Consider the following 13101-nt stretch of genomic DNA (forward strand, 5'->3'; position numbering starts at 1 on the left):
AACTTATTTCAAAATGATGTGACTTTCGTATACTTACATGTGAAGCTCTAGTCGTTCGAGCTTTAAATCCGCTAAGGACTTCTAAAAAATGATATTGAGTGTGTGTTGGTAGAGCATTTCGTCTTGCATATACACCTATTGATGCGCCTCTAGGTATCATATAATCGAATTTGACGTAAGCAGCTTCCGATTGATAGAATTGCATATTCCAGTAACTATATGGAGGGATTTCTTTAGACAACTTTTCACCTAGAGTTATTTGTTTGAACGTAGTTCCATCTGGTGGGAAAGACTGCGCCGGGAATGTTCGCGCACCTATAATATTCCATGCTTTAGTAATTTTGTCATCTCATATTATTAGAAAATAGAAGCCATTCATTCTTTCATGCTTACAGTGATATATATTTTCAAATTAAAAGCGCCTTAACAACTAAGGATGATACGATGATAACTACTGCTAAAATTAAAAACCACATGCCAGTTACATATTCACTATGATACTATATTATTCGATATTTAATTTTGTGCCTTATTACAGATTAACATGCGTATTAGTTTGTTAAACATCAAAGTAATTTCCAGAGCTCCTAAAGAAATGGTTGTATTGAACGTTAGTCAATTATTTTTAAAACGCAAATTTGAGAGACCTCACCTTCCAGTATTAGGATTGGTGGGGGCTTTATTTTTGGACATACGCATTTTGGAAAATCAGTTGTTGAAATTAATTCAGATTCAGTCGATGATGCTATTGTGGAATCAGTAGTTGATAAATAAATATCAGGAATTATATCTTTTGATGCTAAATCAGAGTCAGTTACAGAATCTGTCGTTGAAATATAGTTTAATTCTCTTTGAGTTGTGAATTCCGACGATGCATCATTAGTAGTCTTTATATTTTCTTCTGTGATCGTGCTGCCATCAGTAGAGTATGGACTTGAAAGATCTTCTGTATTTTCGTTAAAAAGTGTTGTTTTATCTACATAATCATCATAAAGGTCATCAGAAGAATGACCACTATCACAAACCGGACATGAACATTCACAGCTTCCTCCCCAATCTTCAGTTTCAATAGTTTTTGTCGTTTTTGTTGTGTTTTGAATTGATATTGGTTTGTTGAAATTTGTGGGCATTGTTGGTTCAGTGTCCAAGGGTGTAATTTTTACTGTCGGTATTTCGTTTGAATCGCCAACTGTAGGCACAGTTACTGTCAATGAATATAGAGGTTTATATGAGTCGTTGTTAGCATCATCTGCAGAAATGGTTAAATTTATCAGAACGTGTTTAGCATTAGACACAGTTTCTGAAGTTTTTGATTCAGTTGCAAAAGGGAGTTCATTATTGGTTGTTGTCTCCTTTTCAGTTGTAGCTGCTGTTTTAGTACTTACAACATTGGGACTGTTAGTCACACTCGGTGATAAAGTAGTTATTGGAACAACATGCTCATTCTTAGAAAAGGCATTGTGCGTGGTGAAAACACTTTCTATTATTGGTTTTGCAGTTACTTCTGGTACCAAATTTGAAGTTTGATATTTATTAAAATCAAACTTTGTTGTCATTATTGTTTCAGAGGATGAGTCTCGATCGTTATCATAATGAAGTTGTTTAAGATTTCTTTCTGGCTCAGAATACTCATTGGAGAAAATGTGCAACTCTTCACTAACTTCATTTAGTCTTGTTAATAATTTCGTATACTGAAGTTTCTGTAAGCCGTACGATAAAATGGAAGGAAATGCGTCACCCTGCATGTCTTTTGGGTCATAAGCTATGTTATTTTTCGTGTTACTTTCAATTTCTAGGGGATCAGTGTCTTCTTTTTTCGTGTTAATTGGTTTAGTGCTTATAGTGAGAGCATTTAATTTATTTTTTTGACCTGTGCTTAGGGATGTAGAGTTATAAGTTTGGGTAGATCCTCCCATTTTATTAAGTGTAGTATTGCTAGAAGTTATATTACCAGTACTACCATTATCACTGACACTGCTAGATACATAAGCGTTGAAAGCACCCTCAGTAACTTCCGTTTCCTGATTTATAGATACCTCTGACACACCATGCATTAAGCTGACAGTGGTCGAAGAAGGTAAAGTGATTAATTCATGCATATCTACAGAGGAAGAATCCGTGGAAGAGATAGAAGGTGAAGAAGCATGCCCGTCTACACTTCTACGGGGACGTGACTTTAATTCTCTTTTACCTGAAGCAGACGTAGAACTTGGGTGTGGTCTTGTTACTGATTTATTCGTTGACTCAAGTGTCGTTGCTTTTGATGATGAAAATTTATCTGCAGTATCGCCAACTAATACTGAACATGGCTTTGCATTTTGATAGGACCAGTTGTCAGTGAAATAGGATGCTGGAAGCAAAAAGTCTATATTATTTTTTTTTAAGACAACAAATAAAAAATAAATAAATTAATATCATACCTGACATATAAGAGGCAATAGATAGTAAGAGAACAAATAGAACTATAAACACGACAGCTGTACATTTCCAGGAACATCTGGACGATAAACCTTTTCTGAAATGGAAACGGGAAGCGGCTGGAGGAAAATGAGTTGCCCTGAGATTATTTCTCACAGGAAGGACTGGCACTGGAGCACCAAAAGCGGGGTGCCTGTCGCTTCTATCCATTCTTTCCAAAGTTCCTTTATCTTGTTTTCCTGGACTACTGCAAGATGAATTTGATTTGTAGTCCATAGACGGATTCTTCTGAATGTCTCCTGAAAGAGAAATAATATTAATTTATTATTATCTATAAATGATTATTATAATTAAAAAAACTACATCTACTATGTTTCTTATTAGTTAAATGACAATATCATATGTATACTAATGTTAACCTGAAGGCACGTAGAAATTTCCAGAAGGTGTGCGCACGAGACACGAAGGTTCAAAATCACCTAAATCAGCTGGATTGCCGGTGATGCGGCCGTTTAAGCGTGACATAGTTGGATTTCGAGGAGGGACATCTGGCGGAGGCCTGGCACCTTCGAGCAAACAACCTAAAATAAACCACATATTTATTTAACTTTGTAATATCTTAATTTATATATTTTTTTACTTCAGATATCATTGCTTTTAATATTAATCTTAGTATAAGGGTAATTAATACCTTTTTCAATTTCTTATATGCTTGTTGCCTTGAAAAAGGATTTGTTATATTAGCTTTGATGTACACGTATTTTTTCTTTATTAAATTATAAGGAAATCTCAATAATAGCTTGTAAACAAATAGGGAACACCGGCCTATGGAAATGGATCAAAGATTGCGTGTTTCGGTAGTTAGTTAATAAAGGAAATATATTAGATCGGGAGCTATTCGCTGAACTGCGGGGCGCGGCTGCCTCTCCCATCGCTAATATAAGTTAATGGAAAATCGAAGCATTATCCACCCCACCACCCTATCTCCTAACCGCCAGCCAACTTTTGATCCTCGACAAATTTTAAGGATTCCTTCGAGCGTTAATTAATTTATTGTAGCGGCCGATGTAGCCGCAAGAAAACTCAATTAATTTTAAAAGGGTTTTTTTTGTGTTGTTTTTTTCGCAGATCGCCTCTACTTCGCGAAAAGAAAGCTCAGTTCTCTATAATACTACCAGTTCTTGTAGCGATCTCTTTGAGCGATATATTCTATAGTAATAATTGGAAAGTAATGAATTACTCACAGCGTTAAATTTATTATTTACTCCCAGAAAATTTATAATATAATGTACAATATCCTGTTTGAAAATTATATTTGTAATTATTGTCTTATAATTAAATAACGTAAATAATAATATAGATACATTTTACGAATATAATGTAACAAAACATTCAACGATATTTTGTAAAGCAACAGACAAGCTTTGTTACAAACTTAAGCTTGTTTGTTATTGCATAAATTCTCATTAGCATACATTAAAGTCTAAGCGGGGATAAAACAAGGCAATTTATTTTGTGACTCGTAGCAGTATAAACTTGTATGGAAAGTAGGATTCTATACTAAATAGTCTCCGCCACTGAAAAACTAAATCGCTCTTCACTCTTACCTAATTTAAGAGGACAAGTATCGCCATTAATACCACGTCACTCTACGTCCTAATACAAAATGCGGTCCATTTATATTGTGAGTCAGGGAGTGGGAATTATGGTAATCGGACGAGTTGTGTCTTTGTGTGTAATGGTGGGGTAATTACTGAGGCACCTCCCGGGGACACTTCGTCTTCTGAAAGGGGCCTAGGAGTTCGAGAAATTCGACACTCGTAACCGGATCGTCTCAACTTTAAAAGGGAACGCGATTTTGAATGTCGTCTTGGGATTTATTTCCAACAAAGTTTTTGCTACATTTCAAATGCCTTTGAAAACTCTATTCTGTTTATCTGCACTTAATGGTATAAAAATCTATTTCAGAATTACCAGTCCCGTTTTACGACCATATTGATGCATATTTTACATGCATAAAACTGGATCATAATCAAGCAAATGCTACTACCCGTATTCCGGTTCGTTTATTTTTATCTTTTCGAGCCATGTGGTTTCCTATCTGGCTCACCATGCAAAGCCTTTTCTTATAAAACCAAAGCTAGATAAGTAAAAATAGGTACACAGCAGGATAAAATGGCCATGTTTCGGCTCATTTGCGGTTGAGCCGAGCTCGATCGAATGTGATTTCTTATTGAAATAGAAAAGAAGCAGCGGTAATTTTCAACCTTAGCTTTATAAAGGGTAAGATAAAACTATCACCTCTTTTGAAATGAATATCATAACTAGTTACTAATTTATATGCAAATTATGTTTGTATTTAGCAACTGTTAAACATCAACCCTTTTCAAGTTTTGTTGTCTCATCTTATGTGAACCTGGATTTATCAAACCATACTTAAAACAATTATTTTTTCAATATGTTAATAGAAATTGATAATACACAGTGATTAACGCAGCTACGCTTAGAGATGTATCGTACAAAGACAAAATGGATACATTTAGGAAATTTCACTAGACAGGAGAGGACATTTGTAGGTATCGACCATTTTAATCTTAACCCATTGTTAAATCAGTATAATTAGGCAAAACTGTATGATTTAATGTATTATAATTTATATATATATCACATACTTTTTCAATTCCAATTTTAATTTAGCACCAAAGTTTGAACGCATTTTATATGAGAGAGCAGAGCTGCGATTTATAGTTCGGAACAATTGGAAACTTGGGCCGGCGTCGTCATGACTTCGTTTTAATTAGTACCCATTCATCGTGAAACAATTGAGTTCTCGCACAAATCCATTATGGGGAACTTTTCGATAGTCGAAGAGGTATATTCAAAAGTTTGAGATTGTGATCAGATCGGCAGGGACGGATCTTTGTAAACAAGAGGTTCCATCTTACTGATTTCTATCTTAACGAATTTTCTATCAATAAAATATTTTAGCTAAAACTTCTCTTTTGCTAAGCCTCGATGGCGTCTATTGACAGTAGTATTTGGAATAAGGAAACTTAATCGGTAGCATCAAACGAACTGATTATTTTTATAAACGACGTAATTGGACTATTATGTGATGTGGACATTTTAGTCTTATGAAATATTTATGATTCCATAAAAACATCGTCACAAAACAGGGAGTAAACTGGTAGTAATTATATGTAAATAACCATATTTGAAGTAATATTTCGGTTACGGCAAAGAGACTTTAGAGCCTCTATAATTGAGAATAAGATAAAATCTTAATATAATCGTGGCAGATGTTTTTAAGAACTTTCGTTACACAATACTTAAGTTTCCTATAAATAAGTAATATTAATTTGCAAGCTAAGCTACTAATAATAAATTGGTAACAGTAATTTGTAACATAATTCGTTTGGCAAATAATCAAAAGTTTATCATAAAAAATATGTAAATCAAGAGTTGGTGCAATATATCATGTCAAGCTATGGCCGCCTAGTGCAATGATAAGATTACAAGACAAAGGAAGTCCAACCATATCACTACCACAACGGCCGCTAAATGCGAGCCTTCATTACTACACTCGACTTAACAATTTATATCTTGTTACTAAAACAATAGAGTAATATTATTCGCTCAACTCTTTATTAGTATCGCTACGTCGACCTGTGCTTCGTAAAGGACACTCAACTTTATTTATGTCGTCATAATGGCAATGTTGCCTTATTTGCTTTTATTGCAAATGTTTTTATTAAATTAAGATCGTTTGTTTCTATACATAGAGTTGAATCACCCTAACTGGTACGTTTCCGTAAATATGGTAGTACAGGAAATTGAGTCTTCCAGGGGAAAGTTAAAGTATTCTTTTGCTTGACTGTTTGAATCAAGTCGGGTAGTTTCCGGCGCGATAAGGAGACGATGTTGCTTAAGTCTGTACGTCACGCGACTGGCGCACTAATTATGTTGCGATTTAAGATATAAGGAATGTACCCGACTCTCCACTGAAAACATTTTTTTTATGCCAGCTCCAATAATGGCCATAATATAGTAATAATATTCACTGACACAAAAAAACATACAGTTCAGATCTGTATCTACATTTCTATCTTCATATCTATGAAGATAATATTTTTGGATCATTCTAACCTAAGTTAAAAAATTTACGGAGGTACAAGTTTTTTTGTTCATATTATAGTTCCACTCAAATATTTGCAATAGCCACATTCGAAGACGTAATTTAAATAATTTATTTTCTCATTAAAACAAAGTTCAAACAATTTACATTTTATCTTACGAGATCGAAAAACAAAGCAAAATAAACGGAGATTACAGACTTGATAATAAGGATAGCAACCTCGCTCGTTAGACGTTTCTCCTTCATTAGAGTCTAAGAGGAAAATGTGAAAAACCATCGTCTTCCATTACGCAAACCAACACCAAGATTCAACGTCTACTAATGGTCAAAACAAAGAATTAATCTTACTATCTCATTGTACATATTTCTTTGTCTAAATCCATTAAATTAATTACGGTCATTCGAGGAGTGGAAGTATTTATTAGGCTCGTTATCATTCATTGAATCTTTCGATAGTGGGCAGTGAAATCGTTTGACGGATATGCGAGCTTCACGAAAATAGGGTGGTAAAATTAGATGTCCAGGAAAGACGGTAGCTGGAGCCGTGACTGATTTCAATCCTGATTTTGGGAGAGTGTCTAATATTTGTCGCTGGTTGTTTCCCCAATTGGTAAATGCTTTTAACGATTGCTCATCGCTTTAGAAACCTAGAATTTGGTTAACTTTGTTATAAATTCAAGATCATGAATTAATTTCTAAAATGTATGTAGTAAAAATATACAAAAGTAAATTGCCGTTTTTTAAAATCTTTTACTTAAAAAAAATAGTGAATCTAAAACTAAAGGCATGATAAAAATATTTTAATAGGGAAATCAATTTTATATGCCTTGATGAGTGTGCATTTATTAGTATAAGTTACGAAATTGAGTGAAATTGCAAAGAGATCCATAAGCGATGATGTTTTTGGTAGAATTAGATGAATTCTAAATCTGCAGATGCATATGGCCGATAGCGGAGTTCTTTACTGACGTACATCCTAAGCAAAATTAACTGAACCATAAATTGAGATTTGATAAATAAGTTGAGATTGAATAACTTTCGTAAAGGTTTTTAAGTTGTTTGATTAGCTTGATATCAAAATAAATCAACTTTTCAGTACATTAGCTTTTAGATGTAATTTAAAAAAAATCTTGGTTGAAGCCGATTGTATTTTTCTCATAGTTTTTAAATGCAAGTGAAATTAATATAAGTTTTAAGTAAAACGAATTAATGAAACTAAATAAATTTGTTTTCTGAAAGACTCAAACTATTGTAAAATATAATTTACGTTTTCACCTATTCTGAACTATATTTATTTAATAAAGTATATATAAAGAGGTTTCCTTGAGTTCCACTAAATGCGTTTACCACTTTTTGCGATCTGTTTCTATTTCCATATCAGCTGAGTGTCCCATGGAGGTTGCATTTTTTCACCCATGCCTGATAGAGATGATGACCGGTCATCCCTCAGGGCAAGCTCATGCGATTAAACCGCAAAGGATCCATATATATCCAAATTTAGCGTGATGGACGTTTTCTTACGGATAAATACCCGTGATAATACCCTGATGTATCAGAGAATTGATCATTTAGTAAGCTAGGGTATTTGTATACCTGAATTAATTAATTGGTATATATTTAACGCCTAAATAGAATTCGCAAAGAACACAGTGAGTTCCATTTAAAGCTAATTTATGTTTGAATACTTGTCTTCATAATAATAATGATGATCCTATTAATATCTCATAGATAATTTACCAATCACCATTATATTCATATTGTGAAATTCCGCATAATATTCAGCGGTCGGCCTAAATTTTATGTAAACTCAAAATGAGCGCTAAAATTTTGGTAGCGTCCAATTTTATTTCGTTGTTTTATTTTAGTGGCTTACATGTGGTCTCTGGCTGACATTATTTATGCTGGTATCAAACGTTAGTAAAATTATTTATTTATTTACTATTATATTCCATAAATTTATGATGATAAGTTTTATAGCTATTGAGACTTAATTTATGTGTGTTGTTGAATTCAGCTAGTAATAATATGAATTTTAAGTTTAATATGTTGTACGTTTCGTAGTCATAAAGTTATAATGTAACACCAATGGATTTTTTCAATTATAATAAAGCCAGCATTTAGTTTACTTTTTAATAGCCCAGTTAAAAATGGCATGCTCAAATGGGTAACAATTGTGGTGAATGCACGTCGATATGCATTTAGCACGTCGCACCGACATCTTCAATGTGGAGAGGTTTTCAACACCGACTGTGTGGCCTATTCAGGCCCATAGACAAGGGCCATTATAGTTCGTAAAACACTTGCAGTGTCTTTGCCTAATTGGCCGTGAATTCTAATGTAAAATAAAGTTTTTTATTAAAACGGCTATAATAAATTTGTTTTTTTTTGAGTCGAACTTATGATGTTCTTGGAATTTAGATGCTATGTATAGCGACTTAAGGTAGGTTATTGGTTGGTCCAGATTGTGAAATGTAGTAAGTAAATGTTAGGGTGCTCAATTGCGGTAAAATCATATCGGGTTTGAAATAAATCAGCAAGCCGCGGGGCCTCGGGGCGGCTCATGTTACCCTGATTCGTTATCTGCATTTTAAAATGGCGCGCGTTGGTACTTGACGTGACGTTGACAGGTGTCCAGTGTCGCACTGCTGTTGTGTTGTATTACGTTCTGTTAATTTTCATATTACGATTAATTTAAATAATCCGGCTCCCTATTCTTTTGAATATTTTTTTTACCTATGAAAGCAGAAACTGACATTAAATAAAATATAATTTGTTTACATTGCAATTTTATAAATATTACAGTTTCACTATTTGTATTATATTAGAAATATGTAAAAAAAACTTAAAATGATTTAACTTATTTTGGGTTAAAGTTCAAAGGGAAGCTTTAATACTTTAAAAAAATTTAAAAAATCATGAACTCATGTTAATATGGTAAATACTTCGAGATATTGAAATATGAATGAAAAGGATTTTAATCCAAATTAATGTTCTTATAAATGGAGGACAAAGTGTTTCTTCTTCGACCTCTACGTATCTGGATATCCCAAAATACATTCAGAGGTCAAGCACACTCATCCTTTGTAGGCAAACAGATATACGTGCATTAGCAAGGGTTCTCTTTCAGAAGCTTTCGCCCTTCAAAGGTTTTCCGGTGTACTATCGGAGCTGTTTAATGGAATTTGATTTATATTACAGACATGAAGGGTTATCTATATATTACATTAAAATTATAAGTTTACAAATGTTTGTTACCAATTACAAAGGTAACGGTAGTGAAAACTATATAAATTTAAGCTTTTAATAAATAAAAAAGAAGAAACGAAGAAGTAATTTAATGATAATATGATTTAAGATAGAATATATGAGCTTAACTAGTGTGTGCCTAAATTATAATGCATATACTGAAAACTAATTGCGCAGTACTTTAAGTACGTATATAACTAAATAAGGAAGGTAAAAAATAGGAAGTAATTGTAAAGTTTTAAATTATGTTATTTTTATTTTCTATTTAAAATATCACCTATGGCCATGCAATCAAATAACAGAATGATTCATGGTCGAATGGAAAGGTTTTGAAAAATGTTGCGGGATATTCAAGCGGATGCTTACTTTTAAAATCCATTTACAAATGCCCAAACATTGTGATCCCGAGTCATGGGTCCGGGTTTCGACATACAACCATCCATCTAAGAGTGATGTATGATGGCAGCGATAAAGAAGATGACAATACTATGACCCACAGATCCATTACTGCGGTAATAGTTTCAGGGATAGGAACAATGTATATCACGAAGATCTGTAACCAGTTTATCCAACTCATCTATTCTCAAAATTTGCATAGAATACTGAAGCAAACTTTTTTTGCTTATTAAAATGTAACATTTTATGTGACTATTATTATTATTATTATTTCGAATTATAAAATGGAAAATTAAACATTTTCACTTAAATTCATTATTAAAAACTTTCTTGCATTATCTTTGTACTCGAACGTCTGTGACAAACGATTATGTGCGTTCTTTTATTTGACTAGATTTAATTAGTAAATGTAATTAAAAAAATGTTTACAAGATTCTATGTTATGTATTATGAACTGAATTCCATGAAATACTTGATTAAACACAATTCTAGTAAATTAACTACATTTATTGGGGCTTCACAGAGTAACATTCATACTAATCATCACAATGGTGCAAGTAAAATTTTCAATCATTGCTTTCATTAGCTGCGTTTGTCTTTTGAGTCTTTATTATGTCATGAGTTTAATGACGTCATTCATCACACTGAGTTGACAAAGTTGCTCTGATTTCATTAGCTGATCCTATTTAAGTTTAAGTGGCAATTGCTTTGCTGTAATAATTAAAAGGTTTCATGTCAGCTTGTATGTTGGTTGAATCTAAGTTTTATTTATTTATCACTGGAAACTACCTTACATTTCGCGACAACGACGAAATATAGGTATGGCAAGAGACGAAAATTTTATATAGGTCATAAATTATAAAAATGATTATAAATTATACACTTTAACGATAAAGGGGATATATTTAGACACTAATCCCTATTCTCATCTCACGCCGAATGTAATACAAGTCAAGTGTGAAATTTGAAATCATTTCCCGGGCTACCAGCCACTTGTTAAACGTTGTCGCTTTATATTAATTACTAGTCGCTTTATATTGATACATTTACATGTTCAAAAACCAGAAATTCCTAAGTACTATGAGATATTATAGACTGAAAATTTTGAAAACATAGTGCTGTCAATGGAAACTGATTAAAAACAAAAAAGTAACAAGAAATATCTATTGCCTTTCAGCTAATTCAGCCATAAAATAGTGGGTACTAGGATATCCTTTTGATAATAATAATTAATGCTAAACTAGACAGGACTAAGGAAAATTAATTTAAACTAGCCTAACATAAAGTTTGAATAAAGACAAGATGGTTGTCAAAAAAAAAAAAGCATAATAACATAATGTTTGACAAAAAATAGATAGTCCTTACAAGACTAGTCAAGATGGTGATGTCAGAAGCTTCGAAAAATAGAGTAAGTAGTGATTAAAAATAACGGAACTTATATACTGAAGAATCAAAACATTATAAATAAAAATTAATACGAAAAATAAATTAATAACGACTAAGTCTTTCATTTACTTCTGTAAGTTATCAAGTAAAAATAACATTTTCTTTAATAATCTAGATATAAAAAGAAATTGGTAATGACTGAGCTTATTAAATTATATTTTAACACATTTTTTACAATTTCCATGTTGTTATGTTAAATTTATAATCACGATTGTTTCTCCGCAACCCTTGGCTTCACAAATACAATAATGGGGTCCTCACTAATCTAGTGGCTAAATAAAGGTTTGAATTATGGCTGCCATGGCGTGGATTAAACGGATATTTTTTTATAAAAGTGGGTATTAACAACACTGCCCCTTAGGATTTATTTAAATAATTAACCAAAAGAGCGTTATATGATAATCTTCGAATGGTTTGCAAAGCGTTGTATTCCAAAAGTATAGTATAATATAATTATAGTAAAATTATAAGTTTATTCTATGCTGAATACAGATTTATCTCAACAAATAAATCATTATTATAAGATTCTGAAATAGAGAAAAAAGTATATATAGTTACTATTTATAGAAAGTAGCTGCATATTTACGTAATACGTGATACCGTCTGCAGTTGTACACGTATTACGGCAAAGTTTCTTATTTATTTTGAAATATATTTTATAATTTTATTTTATTAGATACTTGGCGTTTAACTAAAATAAATAAGAAATACTCATTTAGTAAAAATATTTTCTATGTGAATTATATATATATCAAGCGACTCGGACGAAGTCGCGGGTATTAGCTAATAATAATATTAAAGACATGAATCCTTTAACATTCAAAATAGACACCATTAAAAAATATAAAATTCAAGAAATAAACACGTAGAGTGCTTTAATTGATCATTTTAATTAACCTACAAACATGAAAAAGATGTCAGTAAAACAAACTGAAAACCGCTGAGGTATAGAGAGGTTCTGAATACATTCCTATGTAAACATTTCGAAACGTTATAAAGGTCGAATCAAAGAAAAAAAACCACTAACGGTACGAGCCAACAAAATCTCTAAAAGGATTGTAAAAAATATACATTCGTTTAATAATTCACTTTCATTTACAATATGTTTTTATTTCGATGCGAATAGGCAATTTTTTTTCGTAACGTTTTAATGAATAAAATATTGTCCGAACGTTTTTTATTTCAGCTTTGTTCGCTAAATTATGAAAGTGGTGGAACTTTATCATGATATAAATTCGAAATTAAGTTTCGTATGGAGTAAATGAAAAAAAAATAACAAAAGCAATCCGCTCGGATATGATGCAATCGCTGGTAATAATGAAAAACAGTGAAACATAACTACAGATGATTCAAAATTCCAGTTACACGTACGATGTTTCATTACGACGCTCTTTTTAAAGTTTCTATAAATTCGCGGCTTGATCAATATTTTATATTCGTATCCGCACCGCAAATGTAGA

At 32.3% G+C, this 13101-nt stretch overlaps 1 protein-coding gene across 4 annotated transcripts in view; it reads right to left on the reverse strand.

Annotated features, from left to right (window-relative positions):
- LOC116766169 (teneurin-m) overlaps positions 1-13101 on the reverse strand; it is a 131243-nt gene that overhangs the window by 11245 nt on the left and 106897 nt on the right. Inside the window, exons 5-9 of one of the 4 annotated variants that reach the window (XM_061522959.1) lie at positions 2838-2999; positions 2421-2717; positions 2192-2350; positions 653-1189; positions 38-315 (exon numbers count right to left, since the gene is read on the reverse strand). In XM_061522959.1, the coding sequence (XP_061378943.1) occupies positions 38-315; positions 653-1189; positions 2192-2350; positions 2421-2717; positions 2838-2999 (1433 nt within the window). Of the gene's footprint in view, positions 1-37; positions 316-652; positions 2351-2420; positions 2718-2837; positions 3000-13101 lie in introns of all 4 variants that reach the window. The other 3 variants (XM_061522958.1, XM_061522960.1, XM_032655899.2) reach the window with 3 other exon arrangements.

This window comes from Danaus plexippus, chromosome 15 (genome assembly GCF_018135715.1).
Source record: "Danaus plexippus chromosome 15, MEX_DaPlex, whole genome shotgun sequence".
In the NCBI taxonomy this organism is placed as follows: Eukaryota; Metazoa; Arthropoda; class Insecta; order Lepidoptera; family Nymphalidae; genus Danaus; species Danaus plexippus.